At 32.5% G+C, this 26,165-nt stretch overlaps 1 protein-coding gene and 1 pseudogene across 5 annotated transcripts in view; both read right to left on the reverse strand.

The window, feature by feature from the left end:
• Positions 1–26,165, reverse strand: part of CCSER1 (coiled-coil serine rich protein 1) — a 1,450,145-nt gene that overhangs the window by 565,749 nt on the left and 858,231 nt on the right. For 4 of the 5 annotated variants that reach the window (XM_077142860.1, XM_077142859.1, XM_077142861.1 and 1 more), the window contains one exon: positions 24,729–24,806. In XM_077142860.1, the coding sequence (XP_076998975.1) occupies positions 24,729–24,806 (78 nt within the window). Of the gene's footprint in view, positions 1–3,081; positions 6,205–24,728; positions 24,807–26,165 lie in introns of those variants that run through there. The other variant, XM_077142863.1, reaches the window with a different exon arrangement.
• LOC143668522 (bifunctional 3'-phosphoadenosine 5'-phosphosulfate synthase 2 pseudogene) lies at positions 119–4,068 on the reverse strand (annotated as a pseudogene).

Consider the following 26,165-nt stretch of genomic DNA (forward strand, 5'->3'; position numbering starts at 1 on the left):
TCTCATTAATATGAAATAGGCAATTTTAAAAATTAAATCAGTATTAATGTTAAGAATTAATTTTTAAATTATCAGTAATTTCTTAACAGAAAATAGTGTAGAGTTAAAGATAAGAACAGAGCATTTATGAGACACAGTTGAACTAATTGCAAATAGGAACTTTTACTTTTTTTTTGTTTTGCAAAATTTATTAAAATAAGAACAAGCATCAGCCATACATAGAAACAGTCACTTGCACTAAGTGGTGGTAGAGCAGAAGAGCAGTTTTAAAAATATTTTTTAAATAATATATACTGGTTTAAGTTTATTTAAACAAAATATACTGTTTAAGGCACTAAATTCTGTCTTGTGTTTTCAATAAATACGCTGTTTTGTAAAAAGGAGGTGTTGAGTACCCTTTATTAAATGAATTTGGGCACCATACTTCTAAAGACAAACATTTTACTCTGGTCATTATATGTTATTTATTCTAGAAAGAATTTTCATATTCTAAGATAAGTAGTTTTCTTTTTACTGAAAATATGAAAAAAAATTGCAGTTTTCTCTTTCTGTTTAGATCTCTTCTAGAGTGACCTATGTATGAAAGGTGCTGAATTTCCATATTTTCCACAGCAACAATGAAATATGCATAAGGTACAAAAGATTGTCTCTCAGGAAATAAAGCCATTAGAGGTGGAGTGTCTCAGGGAAGCTTTGGAAAATACCTTTTTTAACTGCAATAAAATCAGCTGGATTTAGAAAATCCTGGACCTTTAGTATTTAAGAAGAGGCAAGTAAGTACCCACTACTCAAGGCTGTGTTAAGCAGCTGAGGGGGGCGGGATGCAGGTAGTGCTATAGGTTGAAGCCAGCACTAGACTAGCTGTCAAGTGGCTGGCGCATTCATCTGGCACCAATGCTAACTCTTTCTTGCAGTAATACTAAGTAGTACAAAGCACATGCATTGTCTCAGGTTGATCCAAATGATATGTTGGATTTGATGCTTTCTGAGATCCTTTTCAGCTCTAGCACCCTGTGAATCTCTGTGCATATGAATTGTATTTGATTACGGCCGGTATTGTTGCCATAAAGGTTCAGCCTCTCTTTAGGACACAATGACCACAGCAAAGGGGGTAAGTGAACATCACACAATCCTAGTTTGAGTCCTGAGGCAAATCCTCTAATCAAAGCACCTTGTGACTAAATTAAAAGCTGCCATTTAACTTAAGTTATAGAATGCACAGAGGGGCACTAAGATTTGTCATCTTATTAGACAATATAACTTCCGTGGCAGAGCTGGACTGCATAGATCTCTGACATGAAATTCCTACTTGATTTCTCCAGTCAGGTCTTACTTCAATGCACAAGAGATGAGGCAGTAAGGCTGTACACAGGCACGAGGTAAAACAGCAAGGATCTTGACATGAGCCTGAGATGAAGTTAGATTGGCCCTGCCTTGCTCGATCACAGAAGTCCATGGCTTTTTTAGTTTTGAGGTAGTGGCCACTAGGAATGGGATGATTTCCACAGAGGTGAGAACAGAGGCCAAGCTCAAGACCTAGCCAGCACGAGTGTGGGGCATTCCTGTAGGGTCCCAGCCCACAATGTACAAATTGGCCCCTGTAATCATCTGAGAACTGCAATGCCACTGAACTTCGGTAGGGCCAACATATAACATGGAAAGTGGGAAGATGACAACAATTGTTGACTTGGGATCCAGGACTCTTTCCTCAAGCACAGCTAAGTGCTGCTTCATGCACTAGTCCAGGGGCATATCATCATCCTTGGTCCAACCACCCAGAGGGTGTAGCAGGAGGGCTGGGTGCTTGTAGCCCCTTTCCAGAAGCCGATGGTGAGTGTCCTGCATTAACCAAGCATGGCCACTGTGGACAGGATTGTGCAACTGGAATGTGAACACAATATCAGCATTCATTTCTTTACATTTCTGTTTGTGCTCCAGAGGCATCAGGGGATATGTGCAGCCAATGGTTCCACCTTATTCTCTGCAGCACCTTTGGGTCTCCACCCACTTTCCATCACCAGCCTCCTTTCCATCACCATTTTCATATGGGGATGTTTTGCATATGTTTCCCACCACCACCGCACCATGGGAACAATGCTCCACTTCTCTATAGTCAGAGAATTCAGGGTTTTTTAAGATAGTCACCATCCATTCCAGGCTAAATTTGCTGCACCCTTCCAGCTGCTTCTCATCGCCTGTGGACACAGGGAATACGATAGGAATGCTCAGGTTGGCAACTCTGTTATCTAAGGTGCAAAGTATGTAGCCTGCAAGTATTCCTTTCACCACATGACACCTTTGAGAGGAGTGGCGCAACCTTCATTCAAAACTTGCACCCACTGGAGGTCCAGCTTGATAAATGATAAGGAAGGGAGAGTTTCAGCCTCAGATCAAACTTGGTTGAGTTTGTTTTCTGCCACAAAGAGTTCACAGATGTCTTTGATTACTGTATGGGGTTACAATGCTCTGCTCTTGTAGAAGTTCTACTACCTGCTGGACACAGTCACTTACTGAGTACAAGCTGATTTTAAGCACACAGTCAGGAGCTTCAGGTTTCCATAATTAATATTCAGAAATCCTTTCATCTCCCCAGCTCCAGCCTGTTGGTAGAGGCCTTTTAGACTCTGCTGTCACAAATGTTTAGAGATGCATGTATGAATGTTTTAAAGAAAGATATTCCTTCGGATGCACGGATTTTGTGGGCATTCTAAGCTGGTAATGCAGACCAGACCAGCATCAGCAAACAGCCTAGCCACTTAGGCAATAGGCAGATATTTTCTTCTTTGTCCCCAGGAGGGAATGTGAGGTTTTTCTCAGGCCGCGACAGGATGTTGTCCCTGTCCAAGGAGCAGCAAGGGGTGGCATGGGAGATGAGGAACTCTTCCAGGGCAAAGCTTATGTTTTTTTTCCCAGCACTAGGAAGGCCTGTCATCCATGCGGTACGTCCTCAGAACGCACCCCTCGTTCCAAACACCTGCCCTCTCTTGCTCCTGCTCACATAGTGGGCCTGTAGACTACAAGGAAGGATCTCTGCTGGTTCTCTGGTCTGTTTCTTGATCCCCGACAGGCTGGCAGCCCAGCATGCTAAGACTTGGAGCAGAGACCTAAGGACGCAGCCTCAGCAGCAGTGGACTTTGCCATTCTGATATGACAAATGTCTAAAATATAGATCTAGGAGATAATAGTTTACACAGTTACGAAAAGAAATTTGTCCCAGTTTTCCTCTTTCCCTTCCACATTTGAAAGGACTTTTGTCAGACATTTTAATAACTCTTTACATTTGTCCCACATTTCTTTGGCTCTTTTATTGCTTTTATATATTAACTTTCACACACACACGTAGACATATACACAAAATATAAAAAATAATAGGCTATAGGAATCTTAACTTACATATTATGTCAAAATTTATCATATTTTTTAATCTTCTGCTGGCCTTGGCATAAATTTATTTTCTCTGGACACTTGAAAACGGTTTGATTTTATTTTTTACAGTGAATGGAATAAACATTCATTAGCTCACATAATTAAAGCTCCTGTTTTCAGCTTTCAAATCCCTGATGAAGGATTTCTTGGTAGAATTCAATTAAAAAAATGAAACAAAACAATACAAAAAATACCCAAACTTTTGGGTTCCCTAAGGAAGAAATTATTTAGGGGGAATTGGAAGCAAAAATATAACATTACTTATAGAAATAAATGTGGGAAATAATGCATTCAAATTTACTGTGTTTTGTTTTCTACACAAGAACAAATGACTTTTCATGAATAGTTCTTCTTTGATCACTATACTGTATTTTGCTCATTATTTTAATGCTCAGCTCAATACTTTTTGCTACATACATTTGTCCTTATTATCATTCTCTCTTTTTTTCCATTGGAAAGCCTTCTTACACAGTAGCAATTAAGTTTTATAATAATTATGTAGTTTTCTAATATAAAACAGAGCTTGATAGCATTGCTTTCTCTTTCAGTTCCTAGTTACAAGCAGTACAGGAAATTAATGTGAAATGTCATGAAAAGACGAATACATATTTTTCTTCCTTACCGTGAAATGGAAGACAGCATAGTACAAGAAGAGAAAGTCCTCGTGTAAAGCTTTCTTCTACATATTAATTAATCATAATTTTCAATGCAAAAATAGCAATGGGCATCATTCCTAAATATATTTTTATTTGTAGGTTTGCGTCTTCATAAATAATTCTTGCCTACAATTCAAGTAATTATAAAGTTAAGAACATTTCATAATTCATAACTAACTCTGTTGAGTTAATTAAATGACATAATGCATGATTTATCTACTGGGTTTAAGATTTGTTACACTAAGCAATACCTACTCTGAATTAATAATTGAATGTTTGATGGAAAGAAGAAATCAATCTTAAAGTTCACAGTGTGCATAAATACCTAAACTGAGGTAAGGAAGAGTTGAGACCAAATTTATACATTTATATCTAATAATTGTATACATTATAAACATTGTGGAAAAATCTGAATATATTATGCTTCCCTTTGAACGTCAATATACTGACATGTAAAGATGATTTGCTGATGTTTAAAAGTGAACCATGGAATTGTACCTTGTGAGGCAGGAAGCTCTTTTGTGTGGGAGAGGTGGGGCAGGGATTCTGTTTTGATGGTCCTGTTACATTGCTTTTGAGAAAAAAAGTAATTTTCTTTATTGATTTACTCTAGGTACTGATACAGGGCCCCTCCCCCGCCTTGCATCCTAGTAAAAATATCCTTAATTTTTTTTCTTCTTTTTCAAAAATAACTTGACTATGCAAGTTGAGAAAAATTACCAAGTTTGTGCTTTGTTAAAGGGGATGCAGTTTTGCATTATCTATATTATAATTAAAAAAAGAAAGGTAAGAATAGGATAAGAATGAACTCTAGAAAACTGTTAGCAAAACAAAAACTATTTTGGTATCTTGGGTCATAAAACTGATGCTTCAGGGTCAATGTCAACAAGGAAACACACACTGTTTTTGTCTAAATAAATCTATTTTATAGAATTCAGCATGTGATTATTCACATTACGTGGTACAAAATGATTAAAACATCTACAAACTTTTATAACATATTTCTGAATGTTACCATCGTTTGTATGATTGCTTCATTGTAAAATACAGAGAACTCAGTAAAACTTGTTTTCTCTCCTTTTCTTTGAGTCTCTTCTACTGCCTGGCAGGCTGCCTGCCCAACAGTCTTTCTCTTAGGTTGCTAGTCTTTGTCACCTATACTTACAATAAACTCAACATTCAGGAGCGCTTTGTTCTGACTAGCCATTTGGTAATTGAAGCGAATTATTATAGAAAGTTAATAGAGAGGGCCCAGAACTCAGGGAGCCATGCCAAGTCCAGGAGCCAGACGTGTGTGTGTTTTTTTTTTTTTTTTTTTTTTTTTTTTTGATAAAACACATTAAAGAAATTTCCTTCAATATTGAGGTCAATATCCAATAAACTTTCTTCAATTGTTTAGGGATAGGAATAGGTTTTTGGTGTTCTGTAGTTACAACCAGATTGTTTATTATTTGTTACTTTTTCTTTTCTTTTTTTTGCATGGGCAGACACCAGGAAACGAATATTTGTTAACATTTTAGGACACACTGCTAACGTTTTTTCATCTTAATGTAAGAAAAAACTACTTATAGATAATTTAATTATTCAGTAGGAACTGTTTACTGAGGTGGCTTGAACTAGAGGCCTTATTGTCAAATTTACCAAGTATACACAGAAAATGTGAACTTCATGATGACTATAACTAGAGAGACAAATGATACGGGTGAGAGAGTTGAACAAAAAATATGTACTACCAAGTGGAATGTTACATTTTAGAATATTTGCATATAAAGATAATTTTAAATATAATATTTTTGTTTTAAAAATACTTTAAGTTAGGAACATGATGGTTAAATTGTCATTCATAAGTATTTTATAAGGTAAATACAATTTATCTTTCATAAATATTTTATGAAATGAATACAAATGCAAAAAGTCATTGTGAAATATTTGGAATTGAAACGCTTCTGTATTACATAACTCTGAGAAATATATATAGAGAATGTTGGAAAATTAATTTTATTTAATATTTAACATTTCACAGATTAGTGATGCATTTCTCATCGTCAAATAATGGCTTAAACTAGGTTGAAATATATACTGGTTTAAATAAACCTTCAGTGCATGTAGGATTCCACAGGGCCTTGAAAAGAAGAAGAAAAAAGAAATGAATGAATGATATCAAAAAAAGGAAATGAAATTTTACTTAATATGAATATTTAAAATGCTAAAACACAAATTAAAAAACAAAGACCAACATAAAACTTTTCTAATTACTATTTTCTAGTCAAAACTTGCTACTAAATTTTTTTACGGGAAAAAATTTGTAATAGTAAGGTTTATAGGCCAACAAACCCAATTAAAAATACTTTACTACAAAATTGTAAAAGAGGGACAATTATGTGGAAATATTCTATTCTTTCCATTGCTTTTATAAGTAAGATCACAAAATAAATGTTTTACACAACTGTTTTTCCTTTATTCATTCCTCAACTAAAAACTGCAAGGAAATTGCATAATTAAGTGAAACATATTTATTATGTGGTTCTCATTTTTTTTGTAAATCACATAGTCACTCTCCATGGTCCTAAACACAAAGCTCCAACAGAATTTTATCAATCTGTACTGATTATGATTTTTTTAAGTTTCTAAATATTAATGCATTTTTTAATAATAGGAAATTATAACAGTTCAATATCTTCCAGTGTTTTTTTTTTTTTAAAGAATGCAGGCACTATGTATAAAAAGAAGTATAGGATTCAACAAGTGTAGGACGTGGCTTCAAGGAGTGTAAATCTAGTTGGAGAGATATAAATGAATATAGGTAAAGAGCCATACTACCAGATAGCAGGTTATACGTCAACAAACTGGCAGTATTGATAACTGTTAAACGAGCTGCTGAAGGAGTTCTATGGAAGGAGATATCACTGGCGGTTTGAGTGGTCAGGGCAGAGGACAGAAGAGAAGATAGGATTAGAGCTTGGCCCTAAAAGAGGAATATCATGTAGGGTGGGGTATCCTACATAGAATGATTGAAAAGAAAACAAAACAACCAAAGAACTAAACAAATGAGATAGATAACAATCTCTGATAGAACAGTTTAGGTGGGATAAGAGGTTAATTTTGTGAACAATAGGAGCTAACCTTGCATAAATAGGACAGGGTACAATTTTAGCAACCATGAAGGCTGATTTGAGGAATGGGAATTTTATCCTATAAGCCTTAATGAACCCTGAAATGTATGGTGTGTGTTTTAAATTAGAAATATAATACAATGCACATTGCACTTTTAAAATTTGTTTTGTTTTTCAAATTTACCTGTGGTGTTGGATAGATTAAAATGTATAGGGTCTGTAATTAGAAAGAAAAGTCCAAGACCAATGTGAGAAAATCTTAAAGCTGTAAGCAGCCTTGGTAAGTGACTGTTCTTGATAAGGTGATTTCCCCTGTCAAAATGCTTGTTCTAGTTCTTTTAATAGCTGACCCATCACTCTGGTTTCAGTTTAAATGCAACAATCTCAGAAAGGTTTTCCCTGATTACTCTTTTCTAATCACAAGGTGCTCTTCATTTCAAGCTCAGCTTTGTCCTTAGTTCCTTCATGGCTCTTATCACTAGCTGAAATTTTCTCTCTTTTTGCTTTTCTGATTTCTAATTTAGAATATAAGGACATAGACGAGACTATAAACTGCTAGAATATAAGGTTTATGAAGACAGGAAGCCTGCTGTCCTTGTTCACTGTTAAAATCTCAGTGTCTGTAACAGCTCTTATGTTTTTGACTGACTGTCTAAATGAATGTGGAAAAAATACCTTGTGACAAAAGGAACAACAGGGCTATAATTGCATATTACACATAGATAAGCATTTGCAACTAAATTACTTTTTTTAATAAAAATAAGTCTACAGAAGCATTAAGATTAACAAACACTTAAGATTCCTAGTTTCAGGACCTGTCCATTAATGTTAGTTGAATGAATGTGAAAGGACTGAAGGGGACATGTTATTATTCCAGAGTACTCTATGGCTCCTTACATTCATATACCTTATAACCTTATAAAAACTCTAACCAAGCCCTTTAGAACCTTTTATGATTCTAAAAAAAAAAAAAAAAAGATTCTAAAATGGAGGGGAAAATCTTTTATGATTCTAAAAAAAGAAAAAGTTTCTAAAATGGAGGGGAAAATATAATAATCGGTCGAGTAAGCTCAGAGACACAAATATCATTAAAATGTATGATACTAACATTTCTCTTGACATAAAAGTTTATAATATTCTATGTCTTGCAATGTAGAGAAGACAAAAAGCCTCAATAGTTCTCTGAAATTGTTAGCTAGTACAACATGGAGAGGACTACAAGGAAATATTAAAGCTCAACTAATGAGAATAAATAGCTCCCCATGGCTACCTTGTTGTGACAACAACCATTTGAAAGATAGGATAATTTTATTATGATTGACCATTCTGGGGATATGGTAAATTAAGAAAATCTGTTATAAAATAGATTAATCTTTTTGGGTCTTAAAGTACGATGTATTCAGCGTATTGTTAAATTAGAAAACAAGAATTCCAATATTTAGTTATTTTTTAATAACTATATTTAGAAGAAAATTGCCTTAATAAATATTTTATTTCCTTAAAATTTTCCAAGGTGTCTTATTTTGTATGGAAGTAGCACTTAAGAACAATCAAATACATTGTATAAACATAATTCCATATTCATTAAAGCAATGTTGGGGCAATTTGCTTTTTTAAGCTTGCTTTTGCATTAAAATTACATTTTGTCACTGAAAAGACTCATATTTTCCTTGTAAAATGTGAGCAAAAGAGATAAGCATAAGGAAATAATTCCTTTTTCCTGTCAATCAGTGATGATCATTATACCAACCTTTAGTGTATTCATTTTCAAATATGTATTTTTTGTCATCAAAATAAGATCATGCAGTATCTCGTTTTTTTAAGTTACTGTTCTTGCTGCTTTGTTTAATTTTTTTCAGTTAATGGTCTTTAACTTTCCATATCAATACTTTTTTTCTATTTAATAGCAACCCTTATTCAACTTTTCTCAATTGTCCCTCAAAAACATTTTACTGCTGGGCTCTCCAATCCAAGATTAAGTCCAAAACCATGCATTACATCCAAATGTAATATCATTTAAATCTTTTCTCTTCCAACTTTTTAATTGGGGAAAATTTTCCTTTTATTGTGAAAACTCTTAGGTGTGTAGAAAAAGAGAAAGACAGTACCAATAACTTCTGCATACTACTCACAAGATTCAGGAATTGAGAGTTGGCAGGGTTGCTTTTGCACTTTCTCTGTCTCCCTGGCTCCCTCTGTCTCTCCATCTCTCTCTTTCTCCTTAAATGCTTACATTTGTCATATGTCTCTTTATCTTTATAATCAACAATAGCTTCCACATCTTTTAATGGTATTTTCTTTTTTTTTTTTTTTCCTTTTTGGATACCATGTGAGTTGTCTCAGAGAATGCCACATTCTGAATTTGCCTGCCCTTTGACTCATGCTATTGTTTTACTTATTCTTCCACTATTGCTTTAGGCTCTTTCAGTGGGAAGAGTTAGGAAATATTCATTAAATTAGTAAATTATGTTTGTTTTAATATTTTTAACTTGAAGATAACAGTATTTTCCCAACTTCTATTATTTTCATAGTTATATTTCTTTCTCATATTTTGAAAAATCTTTAATACTAACAACATTAGAACTAGCTATTTGTTGAATCTTATTGTATATATATATATACACACACACACACATAGCTTCAAAGTTATTATTATAGTAGTAATACTACTTTTGCTATTGAATGAAGTTTTGGATTTCTTCACAATTCTTTGTAAACTTATACTATAGCCCACTAAGAATGTACAGCCAGAGAAATAGGTTGTGAATCACCTTCAAAATTTTGCTTTTCTCTTTGATTATGTTACCAAGTTGACCTAAGTTTATTTATTTCAGATTAATATTAATTTTATAGCTTTCCCTTTTCTATAAAAACGATATTGAACAAAATACTCAAAGAAATCTGAGTTTAATGCACATCTCTTCCAGACCAATCAACACTGCTCTTGTCACACTTCCTTACAGGTAAACATTTGTATTGTCTACAGGCTCCTTTTTTTTTTTTTTTTCTGATTTCTGTATATATATATATAAAACCTTACATAAATATTTGACATAAATATTTCATAGATTTCCTACTTTCACTTATCAAAATAGTGTTAGGAGTAATCCATATCCAAAAATTGAGAGTTCCTTTTTTCTGCAGCAGGGAAGATCTGCATAGACTCCATTTTGTAAATGAACCAAATTCAAACAAATGCCTATTGGTGGACCTTAGGTTGATTTATCTCTCTAGTTCTTACAAGCAATGCTATAAAGGAAAACCTTCTGGAGATGCTCTTACACACACACACACACACACACACACACACACACACACATATATATATATATGGTTTGTATCTTCAGCACAGATTTCAAGAGGTGATATTGCTGGGTATAGGATGTAATCAGATAAAATTTTGTTAGATATTTCAAAACTTCTTTATAGGGTATATGACATATGAAAGTGCTGTTTTTTATTTTACAGGAACAAATAAAAAGGAAACATTTAAAAGGTTCAAAACGACCACAGGGTCAAATACTAGTCAGATATTTAAATGATTAAGTGGATTTATTACAGTAAAATCAAATCCACTATACTTAAAATGCAAAAAATATATGTTTATGTGCATGTATTTATAGGTAATGATTCATCACTTATATGTTAATACACAAAAAATAAGGTGGAGGAACTACTTTTAAAAGAGTAGGAAATAATATATATAGGTATAAATACACATACATAAAGTAATTTTTGCATATGTTTATGGTTTATATAGAACATTTAATTTCACATTTCTTAAGTCACAAAAGTGAATCATATTATTGATATTTCCTTAAGAAGATATGTTAATAATCTTAGATTCAGAGTTTGTGGCAACTTTCCCCTAAATTAAAAAAATACTTTGAAGTATTTTTTTTTTCTTTTTTTTTTTTTCACATGGGCAGGCACTGGGAATCGAACCCAGGTCCTCTGGGATCACAGGCAAGCATTCCTGCCTGCTGAGCCACCGTGGCCCGCCCAAAGTATCATTTTTATAACAGCATTAAGTTACATAGGATCCAAACATTGAAAAGCATTATATTTGGTATTCTACATTAATTCTTTCTTATCTTAGGCTTAAAATTCACAATTCACCAGTTTTTTAGATTATAATTTTCCAATATAGCAAAATGGTAAGCCTGTTTAGAGTATTTTTCTCTCTGAAACTATTCTGTATTAGATTTATACCTTAAAAGATTCTTCTCTAATTTGAGGAATTAAATCCACATCTATTAATCCATTTAAAAGCACAAAACTCATAGAATAATGAGAAATCTTTGGCAAGTCTGATAATGCATAGAACTTTGACTCTTTAAGTACTCTGAATTGCAAATTTCAATCTTTTGGTATAAATTTCCTCTACAGTAATTCAGCTTTATAAATTTAAAATTCTAATTGCCATCTTAACAATGTGGCATTACATAAAAGTATAATTTCCTGGTATTCTTACTTTATGGAACATAAGGTTAATGCAATATGCGGTGCTGTTTAAGAAAAATTTCTAATATGATATACTGAAAATTCCTATTCCTTTGCCTATTTGGTATGAAGCCAAACATTTGTGGAAGTATGTTTTTCCCCTTTTGCTATGTGCTATTTATAAATTAAGAAATCATTTTATGTCTTTATTTTGAAATACTATTAACCTAAACATTTTAATATCTTTTCTTCTCATAGAAATATCAATTTTATCACTGGCAGAAGATAAGTGAAGTATTCTCAAGTCACAAAGCATGAGGTAAGTGACTGAGAAACTTTTTCATGGCAAATGAATATTCTAAGAGCTAACACTCTTGACAGATCTCGTTCTCCATGCGTGCTTCTAAATTAAGGGCAAATAGGAGAGCTGTTAAAGAGAATAGCAGATCTCACAAGAAAAATAAAGAGAAAAATGGAGTTTCTTAGTAATTGAATCTGATAGCCTAAATGAAAGAAGATTTGACTGATAAAATGGAAAAGTCATGAGTTGGTGTAGTGAGGAATTAAAATATTGTAGCATTTATGTTATAAACATTTATATTTTCTATTTAGAATAGATAATTTTATTTCTGTGTACTATGAAGTTAATATTTCCAGGAAGCTATTTGCTTATTATCTTTAAAATAAATTTATTTTTTAATATCAATTTATATAATATATAATATATAATGAAGTTGGGTCACAAACAAGTCCAGTTCATAGTTGTATAAATTCATTTTAATTCTTTTGAAAATTAAATAACTATTTAAGCCATGTACATTAGTTTAAAATATGACTTGCTTTAATCTTTAATTTATACACACAAAAAACAATAGATTTGCAATGGATTCAAACTAATACAATAAATGAAAATTAAAAATAAAATGTTCTTTATCTATATTGTTCATAATGTACTCATACTAATAGACGTTCAGATGAGTATATATGGAATTCAAGGATAAATTTGGTTATGCAGATCTTTTCTGATTGTAGGTCATATTGAAGGAAATTAACAGTTTCCATAGATATTAATTAATATAAGCTACTTACACAAATTTCACTTTGAACAAGTACCTGAGAAAAGTCATACAGTTTCAAATAATTTATAATGATAAGCTTCCATCTCATAATACATCACAAATAAATACCCTTAGTCTATGCTTTGTCTCTTCTTGAAAGGGTAAACATTCCTTCAGAAGAGACCCCCTATTATGCAATGCCACTTAGCACACTGCATACCTAAAAAAGACTTCTAATGCTAAAAAAGTTAGACATTTTGGAATTAAATTTAGATTACCTACAGAGGTGGTAGTCTAAGAGTTAGGAATAGTAGTAGACTGGGGGAAATTTTCCTGACAATAAATACCTACTTTTCTCCCTATTATCAACATCATCACCTTATCAACTTACTTTCTCTGCAAATATGAATACATCATTAACTAGTATAAACCATAAAAGATTGTCTACATTTTTTGTGTAATATTTTATTGTTTCATTTTAATGCATATTTTGAGAATTATTAACTTTTGTAGTTCATACCTAGCTTTGCTAGTTTCCCCATAAGGATTTCAACTATAAATCTCTTAACAAAAGGGTTGTCAGTTAACTAGTATTAATTCTAGGTAATCTAGATGAATTTGGAGACATTTCAGAAAGGATTTGGTACCTAGGTAAATGTTCAAGATTTTAGAATGAAGCATTCGATATAATACCATAAAACAACCAAATGTTGGCACTTAGTTTGAAAATCACTGCTCAGTAAAAGAGTAGTTGTCTTTGCTGATTTGCATTGAATGTTTCTTTCTAAAAGGCACAAAGTAATTTCAAAATATTTTCAAAATATTTGTCGGACACAAAGCAACAAAATTAATATAAAGTAATAATATAGGACGTTATGAAGCTATGTATTTTGTGACTAAAGTAAAATAGCGGATACTTGTAATGATAGAGGTTTTAAGGTTTATAAAACCAATATTAAAATATTTTAATTAGTGTATCCATTTATTTTTTTCAAGTAATTTTTCAGAGTTTTCTTTATTTGTTTACTTTTGTTGGCATAACTTCTCTGATAAACGAGGTCTCATCATACATGTAAAATGTATACATCCAACTGTTTCTGCTCTGAAAGAAGGGTGTGTGGGTGGAGGAAGAAGAAGAGAAAAAGAGAAAGGGGGGTGAGAACAAGAAAAAAGAGAAAAAAAGAAATGCAAACGTTTTTACATGGTGTGACTGATACTACACCCAGCTTTCTTCTCCTCTTAAGCCAAGTGAACATGATATGGGAGATCACAGCGTGCTGTTACTTCACAGCTTGGTGTTTCCCTAGTATGAGCCTCTTGATGCAGAGGGTCTAATTATAGGGTTTAATGATACACACTGCATTTTTTCAGACAGCATGGCCCCCAAAGGAAGCCAACTAATTTACCTATGTCCCAAAGCAAAGATAATGCAATTGGCAATTTGTTCTTACTGATTCTGGGCTCCCTATGGAGTTTTCAAAAAGCACATTGTAAAGGATTTTTGACTAACTGTGATTTTCTAAACTCAGACCCACCCAGATCACTCTGTTTAAAATTCCTATCACAGCCCAGAAATCCACTCCAAATATTCACATAATTTCTCCGTACTATTTTTCTTTTCTTTCATTGCATTTAGCAACTTCTAATATACTATATAATTGACTTTATTATATGTATTGTTTATTATAAGTATGCCTCCACCAACTCAGGAATATTTGTTGTTTAATTAAAGGACATATTCCAAGCACACAGAACAGAACCTGGCTCCTGGGGACACTTAGTAATATTTGTTGAATTAATGCATGGATGGATTTTCAAAAGCTATGCCCTTAGAACTTCACCAGATAGGCTGTAACTCCATTAAATGTTAATAAGCATCTATAGCTGAAGATCATGTTTCCTGTATGTGTTTTTAATTAATGTTCTTGTCTGACAGTTATCCTTACTGTAATGTGAAAAAAAACTGTAGTAAAAAAAAAATCTGAAATATATAACTCCATTTTTAAACATGATTATTAATTTATAAAAAGAAAGAGAAATACCTGAGATAGTGAATATAAATAAACAAAGCATGTAAGGGAAAGATTTATTTATCTAATAAATTATCTAAAATTTATTTATCTAATAAATGCTATTTAATGCATGATCAGAAATACTGAATTTAAGAACTATGATATCAAGAGTAGGTCCAAAATAAACAGCCTTAAGAAAATATAGTTTTCTGGCAGCTGGATGAGAGAACGTAATTAATACTTATTCAATTCTTAGAGTTGAATTTAACGCATAGGCTGGTATAATGTATTAGAATAACACATAATAATTTCCTGATCTACTAACATCTAATAAAACAATCGTAGTAAAAACTAATCATTCTTATTCATTTCATGATGAACTATTCTGTATTTGTCAGAACTCCCTGCATGTTACTAGCTGTGACCAGGAGCACCTCCAAAATTAAATCTAAGAAAGTTACCAGAGGTTAAAAAATACCTATGTAATTGCATTGAGAGGTTTTTCAAAATGTGTATTCATAATACAACTAGTAATATCATTTTCCAAATTTATAAACAGTAAACTGCATTTATAAAGCACATTCAGTTATTTAGAAAATGTGCTAAAAAATCTGAAAAACACACTATGGTAAGGGTATACATTATCAAACAGATTTAACTTTCATTCATAAGTGAATGAATCAAAATATGTGCAATGTCACAATTAAATTTTAAATAGTCAAATGAAAACCACTAATTATATTTAGACTAACAATGATTAATAATAATTTAATATTTGATAAAATTCTTGATAAAAATTCTTAACAAAACACTGCAAGTTTAAGACTAATAAACAATTGTCATCACACATAAGTGTAAAACTTGCTAATCAAAGGAAGAATCTTCTTTGCTTAAAACTTCAGTGATTTTGCCTATAGGAGCAATTTAGAAGACCTGTGAACATTCTGAGTCAAGTTCAGGCACCAATATAAACGAAAATTTACACTGAAACTTAATTAGTGACGTGAAAAGACAATATCCTGCAGAACATCAGATGGCAGCTAAAAAAAACAGCTACCGATAAAGATGCCAAATTAATAAAAGCATCTGCATTTCTCACTGCCAGGATATAATTTCTTCTCTGTAGTATTTTGGAAGATCATTCTCAAATAGTTTAATACAAATATTATTTGCAGTAATTCAAACTATAAAATATTTACAGGTAACGTAGGTGTAATGTTGAAGCACCTATTTATATAGCTGATGCAATCAGAAGACCTCTTATTGCAATCTTGTAATCGGCAACATAGCTACTTGCCTACCTCTATTCATCTTCTATCCTGTTTTAATAACGCAAGTGACACTTAAGAAGTTATTTTTTAATCTTTCAATAAACTAAGTCTGTGTAAACAAAGAAAGATGAGAGGGGTTAAACTGCCACCGATTATTTGAAACACATTCATCATTTACTTAACAGTCTCCCTCAATATAAGAACTACTGTGTTTATAGTTCCTTGCTAAGACACTCTGAATTTATTTTTAAAGATTTCTTGCCATGTGTATTAAAAATCAGAGCACAGTGTACACTATTATTAGTTTTAAGTTTCCTGGTAAAACTGTTGAGGGATAGAAGTTGTTTATCATACAAATTTTTGAACTTATTCACTGTAGTCGATTTTTAGAAATTTTTTTTAATACATTTCATTATAATTAAAGCCTTCTGGGACTCCATTTCATATCTTAAGCAAATTGTGTGGCTACAGCTATCTTTCCAAGGAAATTATATTAATGGTGACTTACAGTCTCATATATTCTGACATTCAAATAACTGAAACTAGATCCATAAAGAACAATTTATGACTAATTTTGACAGCTTTAGGAAGTGCACAAAAGAGTATAAGAACCATCCATAATGTACATGTTAAGAAACTGAAAGTAAAATCTTTACGAGATTTTCCATTATCTTTTCCAACAAACACAATTTCTTAAATGTGTCTATTAATATATATACACTACATTTGTGATAAATGTAAATTATGTAAAATATGAGGACAATGCCAGTAAAATATTATGTTGAAGGGTATTAATTCTTATTTCATGTGATAATGTGAAAATTATTTGTAAATAAATATTGAAAATTACAGATTTCATTGGCATGGAAGAAGTTATACTATTAATGGATCACCTGTGTCCAATTATTCACATTGTTCATCACACTTCAAGTATATTACTTATTTCTAATTCGATTATTTAAAATATCTCTCTTAATTTTTCCCATGCTAAAGTTTATTACTGAAGTATATTTACTGAGGTTTATAATTTACAGTTTATTACTACAGGTACATCTAGATATTTGCATTAGGTTCTACATACATATCTTTGGCAATTAATATGCTGATTCTGATTATTTTGCCCTGGAATATATCACCAGGAAAAGTGAAACATTAAATCTTTAGAATGAATGATTATTATATGTTAACAATTTTCTAAAACATAGCTAGGACTTATATAAGGGAAGTCTTTAAGTACTTACTTCCAAGAAATTATTCTTTAAAATCAGTTTAATCGAGTCAATACATAGTAAGTCATTACCATCAGATATCATAATTTAGGAATAATGAAAACTTCAGAAGCTTTAACTATGTTCATAACTATTTTTACTTTGTTTACATTTGTAGAACACTAAATACCACTGATATAATATATTATGCAAAACAAGAAAACTGTAGGAGGGCTTCCAGGAAGATGACCAAATAGGGAGCTATAGGGCTCACTCCATTTTCAAAAACAGGTAGCAGATAGTCAGAAAGTGTCCAAAACAACACTTCCTGAGTGCTTGACACAGGGAAGTTCTGCAGAGCATTAAAGCATATGGAGGAAAATATGGCAAAATATATTAAGAAGGCAATGGATAAGCATAAAGAAGAATATGAAAGCATGCATGGAAAAATAACAGAACCTGTGGGAATGAAAGGAAATGGATGAGATTTAAAATATGCTAAGGGAATACAACAGCAGATTTGAGCCCATCAGAAAAAAGGATCAGTGAACTAGACGACATGACAAACGAAATTGAATAAACAAAAGAATAGTTAGAAAAAAAATGGGGAAAAAAAAAAGATCAGTGTATAGGGAAAATAAAGGACAGCATGAAACATGCAAAGATATGCAATGTGGGTTTCCCAGATGGAGGAGGGAAGGGAAAATGGGCCACATGCATATTTGAGGGAATACTTGCTGAAAACTTCCCAACTCTTTTGAAAGACATAAATATACATTTCCAAGAAGTGTAATGTACTCCAAACAGAATAAATCTGAAAGGACCTAGTCCAAGACACATACTAAGCGGAATGTGACAAACCAAAGATAAAAAGGGAATTCTGAAAGCAGGAAGAGAAAATTGATCTATCACACACAAGGGGCACTCAATAAAGATAAATTCTGATTTTTCCTCAGAAACTATAGAGGCAAGAAGAAGGTAGTGATATGATATGTTTAGCATACTGAAAGAGAAAAATTATCAGCCAAGATTTTTTTATCCAGTAAAACTGCCTTTCAAAAACAAGAAGGAGTTTAAAATATTCATAGCTCAACAGAAGCTGAGAAAGCAAGAGATCTGTACTATAAGAAATATTAAAGGGAGTTCTGCAGGTTGAAAAGAAAAGAAAGGAGAAAGAAGTTTGAGGGAGAGTATAGAAATAAAGATTATCAGTAAGAGCAACTAAAATGGTAAAACAGGAGACAAAAATATCATATGACATATAAAAGCCAAGGGAAAAATGGTTGAAGTAAGTACTACATTTGCAGTAATAACATTGAATATTAATAGATTAAACTCCTCAATCAAAAGACACAGATTGGCAGAATGCATATTAAAAAATAAAATCTATATGCTGCCTCCAAGATACTCACCTTAGACTCAAGATACAAATGGATAGAAAGAAAAAGGCTAGAGAAATATATTCCATGCAAGGAGTAAACAAAAAAAAGAACTGGTACATCTATACTAATAATGGACAAAATACAGTTTAAATGTTATGAGACAAAGAAGATAATATATGTATAAAAGGGGAAAGCAAGCAAAAAGAAATATCGTAGATATTTCTTGCACCTAACCAAAACACATGATGCAAACATGGGCAAAACTGAAGGGAGAAATAGATGTCTCTACAATAATAGCTAGAGACAAAAATACACCACTCTCATCAATAGATAATACATCTAGACAGGGTGGGCCATGGTGGCTCAGCAGGCAAGAATGCTTGCCTGCCATGCCAGAGGACCAGGGTTTTGATTCCCGGTGCCTGCCCATTTAAAAAACAAAAAACAAAAAAACATCTAGACAGAGGATCAATAAAGAAACAGAGAACTTGAATAATATGATAAATGAATTAGGCCTAACAAACATATAAAGAACATTGTACCCCTAAATAGAGTAGGATATGTATTCTTTTCAAGTGCTATGGGTCACAAAACAGCTTTCAATAAATTTTAAAATATTGAAATTAATAAGCACTTTTTCTAATCATAATGGAATGAAGCTGGAAATCAATAACAATCAGAGAACTGGAAAACTTACAAATACATGGAGGTTAAACAACACACTCATATGCAATCAGTGGTCAAAGATATATTTCAAGATAAAACAGTAGATATCATGAAACAAATGAAAACAAGAAGACAACATATGAAAATTTAAGGAATGCAGCAAAGGCAGTGTGGGGAGGATAATTTATAACCCTAACTGCCCACATTAAATAGGAAGAAAGAGCTAAAATAAAAGACCTAATTGTATACCTAGAGGAGCTAGGAAAAGAACAGCAAACTAATCCCAAACAAGTAGAAGGAAAGAAACAGCAAAGATTAGATCAGAAATAAATGAAATTGAGGTTTTAAAAAATGGAGAATCAACAAACCAAAATGTGGTTCATTGAGAAGATAAAAAATTGACAAACTTTTAGTTATGGATGGTCAAAGAAAACAGAGACATGCAAACAAATAATATTAGAAACAAGAGGGGGGAGATCCCTACTAACCCCATCAAAATTAAAAAGTTCATAAGAGGATACAATGAACAGCTGCATGTCAACAAATTAGACAACTTAGATGAAATGGACAATTTCTTAGAAACACACAGAAAACTTCCCCTGAATTTAGAAGATATAGAAGACATCAACAAACCAATTACAAGTAAAGAGAATGAATCAGTATTCCAAAATCTACCAACAAAAAAGTCCAGGACCAGATGGGTTCAAAGATGAACTTTCCAAATCATTACAAGAAGAATTAATGCCAATCCTGTGAAACTCTTTCAAAAAATTGAAGAGAAAGAAACACTACCTAACTCGTTCTATGAAGCCAACATCACCCTAATTCCAAAGACAAATAAAAATACTATGAGAAAAGAAAATTACAGACCAATAACTCTAATGAATATAGTTTCAAAAATCCTTAACAAAAATACTTGCAAATGGAATCCATTTAAAGAATTGTACATCAAGATCAAGTAAATTCCATTCCAGGTATGCAAGGGTGGTTCAACACAAGAATAACAATGTAATTCAACACATTAACAAATCAAAGGGGGAAAACACACAATCATTTTGATTGATATTGAGAAGTCATTTGACAAAACTAGCATCTTTTCTTGATAAAACACTTCAAAAGAAAGGAATAGAGGGAAATTTCCTCAACACAATAAAAGGCATATATAAAAAAAAATCCACAGCCAGCACCATATTCAATGATGAAAGACTAAAATCTTAACCTCCAAGATCTGGTATTAGACAAGGATGCCCTTCATCACCACTGTTATTCAACACTGTACTGAAAGTTTTAGAAAGAGATATTAGGGAAGAAAAAGAAATAAAAGGCATCCACATTGTAAAGGAAGAAATAAAACTTTCAGTATTTGCAGATGACATGATCCTACATGTATATATATATATAGTCCCCCAAAATCTACTTTAAGCTACTAGAGCAAATAACTGAGTTCGGCTTAGTAGCAGGATTCAAGATCAACCAGACAAAAAGCAGTATTCTATATACTAGTAATCAGCAATCCAAGAAGGGACTCAAGAAAAACGTTCCATTTACAATAGCAACTAAAAGAATCAAATATTTAGGAATAAATTTTGCCAAGGACCCAAACACAGAAAACTATAAAACATTGCTTAAATAAATCAAAGACCTAAATATATAAAGGATATTCTGTGTTCATGGAATGGCAGAGTAAGTATTGCTAAGATTTCCATTCTATCCAAATTAGCCTACATATTCAACACAATCCCAATCAAAAATTCCAACAGCCTACTTTGCAGAATTATAAAATGTATTTGGAAGGCTAAGGGGCCTGAATAGGCAAAAACATCTTGAAAAAGAAGAACAAAGTTGTAGGACACACACTTCCTGACTTTAAAGCATATTACAAAGCTATGGTGATCAAAACAGCATGGTAGTGGTATAAACACAGATATATTAACACCTGGAATTGAACCCAGAATTCAGAAATAGACCTGCACATACATGGGCAATTATTATTTGACAAAGCTACTAAGTTCACACAACTAGGACAGAATAGTTTATTCAACCAGTGGTTCTGGGAGACTATACATATCCAGAAGAGTGAAAGGGGATGTCTACTTCACATCTTATACAAAACCATGACCATAAAACACCACGAGAGAATGTGGTGATCTTCAAGATCTTGTGTTATGCAACAGTTTCTTAAATCTTTCAACCAAAGCACAAACACTAAAAGAAAAGGTAGATAAATGGGACCTCCTCAAAATTAAAAACTTACAAGTTTCAAAGGACTTGTCAAGAACATGAAAAGGCAGCCTATGCATTGGGGGAAAATATTTGGAAATCACATATCTGAAAAAGGTATACTATCCAGAATATAGAAAGAAATCCTACAACTCAACAATGAAAAGATAAACCAATTTAAAAAATGAGCAGAAGACCTGAACAGACATTTTTCTAAAGAGGAAATACAAATGGCCAAAACACAAATGAAAGCATGCTCAGCATCACTAGCTATTAGAGAAATGCAAATCAAAACCACAGTGAGATACCATTTCACACCTACTAGAATGGCTGCTATTAAACAAACAGGAAACTTCAAGTGTTGGAGAGGATGTAGAGAAACAGGCACACTTATTCACTGCTGGTGAGAATTTAAAATGGTACAGCCATAGTTGAACATGGTTTGTTGGTTCCTCTCTCCTCAGTTAAAGTATAGAACTTCCATATGATCTGGCATTCCCTCTATAGGTATATACTCAGAAGAACTGAAAGCAGGGATAATAACAGACGTTGCATACTGATGCTCCTAGCGGTATCATTCACAATTACCCAAAGATAGAAACATCCCAGTTGTCCATCAACTGAAATTAATAAACATATTGTGGTATATATATGACAGATTTTATTCAGCTGTTAAAAGAAATGAAGTCCTGGCGCATGTGACAACACAGGTGAAACTTGAGGACATTATGTTGAGTGACATAAGCCAGATACAAAAGGACAAATGATGTATGATTTCACTAATATGAATTAAATATAATTAGCAAACTCATGGCATTAATATCTAGAATATAGGTAGCCACAAGATAGAATTAGGGTAGAAAAAAGGAATCTGATACTAAATTTGTGCAGAATTTTTAACAAGGCTTATTGTAGGTGGTGGGAAATGGCGGAGGTGATGGTAGCACATATTATGACTGTAATTAATATCGCTGAACTGTGTGTATAAGTTTGGTTGAAAGGGGAAGTTTAGGGTGGTGTATGTCACTAGAAGGAAAACTAGAGCATGAAACATGGGATTGAATAACAGTGAACCTTGTTGTGGATGATGAAGGTGGTTAACAGTTCAAGTATAAGAATGTTCTACCATGAACTAGAACAAACGTACATCACTATTACAAGGTATTAATAAGAGGGTGGTATATGAGAAAAATATATACCTAATGCAAACTACAGACTATAGTTAAAAATAATATTATAATATAGTTCTATCAATTGTAACAAAGTTACCACACTGATACCAAGTGTGAACATATATAGGAGAGTGTAAGGGGTAGGGGATATTTATTTTTGGAGCACTGAAAATGTTCTAGCAATTGCATGTGATGATGAAAGCACAACTGTGTGATTATACTGAGAGCCATTGATTGTACACGTTGAATGGATTGTTTGATGCCTTAAGAAATGCTTTAAAGAAAAAAAAAAGAAATGAAAACTTTAGACCATAGAGAGGCAAATGCATAAGAAGCTGGTAACAGGAGTGGTGTTGGCACAAGTTTTCTACCAATACATACAATCCATTTCTTAATAACAGATGCTTATAAGAAATCACTGATAATATTATAGACCTCTTACATTTTACATTTACATTCAGTCATTCAGAAATCTAAAATTCATAGTCTCTCAAATATCGTTTCCCTAAAGTGAGTGAAATGGAATATCTGAGTCCAAATGCATACGCCTTTTTCTTTTTCCTTGTTTTAAAAACTTGATACTTTAATAAAAGTCTAGACTTCCATGAATATTGTGTTGTAGTGAACAAGTGACTTTTCTGATATTCAGTGTACTTGTTTGAAAATTGAGGGCTTTGAAGTAGGTAAATCCTAATTTAATTTCTAGCTTTTGTATATTCTGGTTTTGTAATATTGAAATAAGGCCTACTAGGAAATATGGATTTACTATTCTTATAGGACAACTCTCTGGCTTAAAGATCACAGTTTTGAATTTATATCTTAGGATGCAATACAAATATGCATTGAAATGCTTTTAAACAGGAAATTTCACTGGCCCAGAGAGATAATATTGAATTATACAAGCTAAATCATCTTTTGAATTTTACACAACATATTTTTTTTTAAATAAGGACCTCATCATTGATTGAATAATATATAACACAGGTGTTTAAGAAGTCCTGTAATCATAAGATTGATTTCAAGAATAATTATCCAGAATAAACATTTATTGTAAAGAATAAAAATATAGAATTCAAAGAAAAGCATACTTTTACTTCTTTTTAAATAAAAAATATTGTATCAACAATTGTTTACAAATGGAAAACAATTTTTACTGGAATTTAAAGCTTTGATTCATTTCCCAATAGAGACAAGTCTCTTTATATTAAATATATTAATATAGATTACAAGGTAACAAAAAGTAACAACCATTTTTATGCTATTAAGTGTGAGAACCTGTAGCAAACACATATTTTATCATTATACACCTTCATAAAACAAATTATCTCCATTTCCACTTGTCAGTAAAGTGCTGGAAATAATAATAATAAATGTTTTTAAATAAAAGAATGGCTTCTTACAACGAAGAAGATACAATTTAGAAGATAGTTTTTATTTTTTCATCAAAAGGCAGTTTAACATCATGAACTTAGGCAAAATGCAAATTTAATAGCTGAGTTTCAGAAAAGATAGAGGTACTTGGATTAAAATTTCCTAAGTCATTCAGTGTTACTAGAAGCAATCTTGTATAAAATATGTTTTACAATCCTATTTTTGACAGTTCAATAACTATTTCACCATAAGAAATAATGTCACCTTTCAATTAAATTACTTTCTATACCCTGCACTGAAGCTCAAGAGGTAAAATATTATTATAAATTTCTCTGCAAACTTGCATTTACTTTTAGGAACAAAAATGTGAAAATGACATGCTTGGCCCTTAGAGATTGAAAACACAACTTTATTAAACTGTTAATAGATAAATTAGTATTTTCTTAAAAATGAAGTGTTGAAATATTCAAATTCCCCACATGTCTAAAAATTCACTAATTCAAAAACTATGTTACAGATTTTGTTTAAAAATCTAATAAGGCACTGGTATGCTAGTGGGTGTCTATTTTTTTCTGGAACTGAAAAAAAATTGTTTAAGAGCAAACGATGAATGGTGCACCACTAAATCCTACTAAATCAATGCACGGACACAACAGCAACAGATGTAAATAAGCTGTGGAGGTCTGAAGATCAATAAAGAAGATAGAAATGGTTTTGTACAACTACTTACATCATAGCCTAGAGGTTCGGTTTGTGTGGATTTATCTACTCTTGAAGCAAAAGCCTTCTGCAAATGCTGGACTTTTTCCTGCAAAATGAAAAGTATATTGTTTTTGAGTCATGTGCTTCTATGCTAATATCCCCACCATATTAGAAATTGACTGGTATGCAATTCATGATCTCTGTGTATACATCTTGTTCTGTTGGTGCTTTGAAAATCTGTTTAGAGCTTTAATTTCAGGTCACCACTACCCCACCTTTGTTGTCATTTTTTCTGGTTTAGAAGCCTCTTGGTTGAAGCCACTGTTGAACGGAGGAAAGTTGGATTTGCTTAAATCCAGGGTTGTTTCCTGTTAGGCTGACTTCTGATAACTAAACTGATATAATTTTACTGATCAAAGTTTCAGAGCATTTTTATTTAATATCCGAAATATTTTCAATAAATAATATAATTAAGTGGATGCCATTTAGTTGATTTTTGTGGTGGTTTGAAGCTATATGTACTCCACACAAACACATTCTTATACATCATTCATTTCTATGGGTATGAACCCATTTATAGGTAGGACCTTTGGATGGGATTGCTTTGGGTAAAGTGTAGCCAACTTCAATCAGAATAGGTTTTAATCTTATTACTGGAGTCCTTTAGAGGTGGAATGAAATTCGATGACAGAGTAAAAGCTAGTTGTAGGGGCCAGAAGCTGAATTTCAGTGGGACCTGGAAGAGGAGAGCCCAGGAGATGCTACCATGTGCCTTCTCATGTGATAAGCTAAGGACCAAGGATTCGAGCAGCCAGCCTCAGAATGCCAGTCTTTGGGAAGAAAGCATCATCTTGATGAGGCCTCTATTTGGACTTTTCTTTTAGCTCCAAAACCATGAGCAAATATATTTCCATTGCTTAACCTGACCCAGTTTCTGGTACTTCCTTAGAAGCCCAGGAAACCAAAACAGTTTTTAATTTTTTGCTTCTTAATTCTATCCAGGCACCTCTACACATTTAAAAATGTGTACTTAAAGAGATTTACCACTAATACAGATTTGTGATAAGTAAATAAGGAAAGTAATGCATGGAGGAATTTTGGGATCTTTTATTTCAAGTGCAGTTGTACTAATTCTGAGTCATACTAACTTGATTAGTCTTCTGCCTGGGACCGTCTCAGTCCTAAATGTGTCACTTAAAATACAATGGGATCTTGAGTTTAATCATGTAATGTGTTTACTGTACCTGGCCTGGTACAACTGGGAATGCTGAATACACATGATCACATCTCATCTTGAGTTTGTTACCACTGTTATTACCCCATTTTGCAATAAGAATACTAAAGTTTGTAGAAAGTTTAAATAACTTGAGACAGTTTCTAAAAAAAGACCATGTAACCACCAAACTCTATTTACAACTTAACTTGCTTTAAAAGAGAATTATTTTTGTTTTCTCTTTTGAATGTT

This window comes from Tamandua tetradactyla, chromosome 24 (assembly GCF_023851605.1).
Source record: "Tamandua tetradactyla isolate mTamTet1 chromosome 24, mTamTet1.pri, whole genome shotgun sequence".
In the NCBI taxonomy this organism is placed as follows: Eukaryota; Metazoa; Chordata; class Mammalia; order Pilosa; family Myrmecophagidae; genus Tamandua; species Tamandua tetradactyla.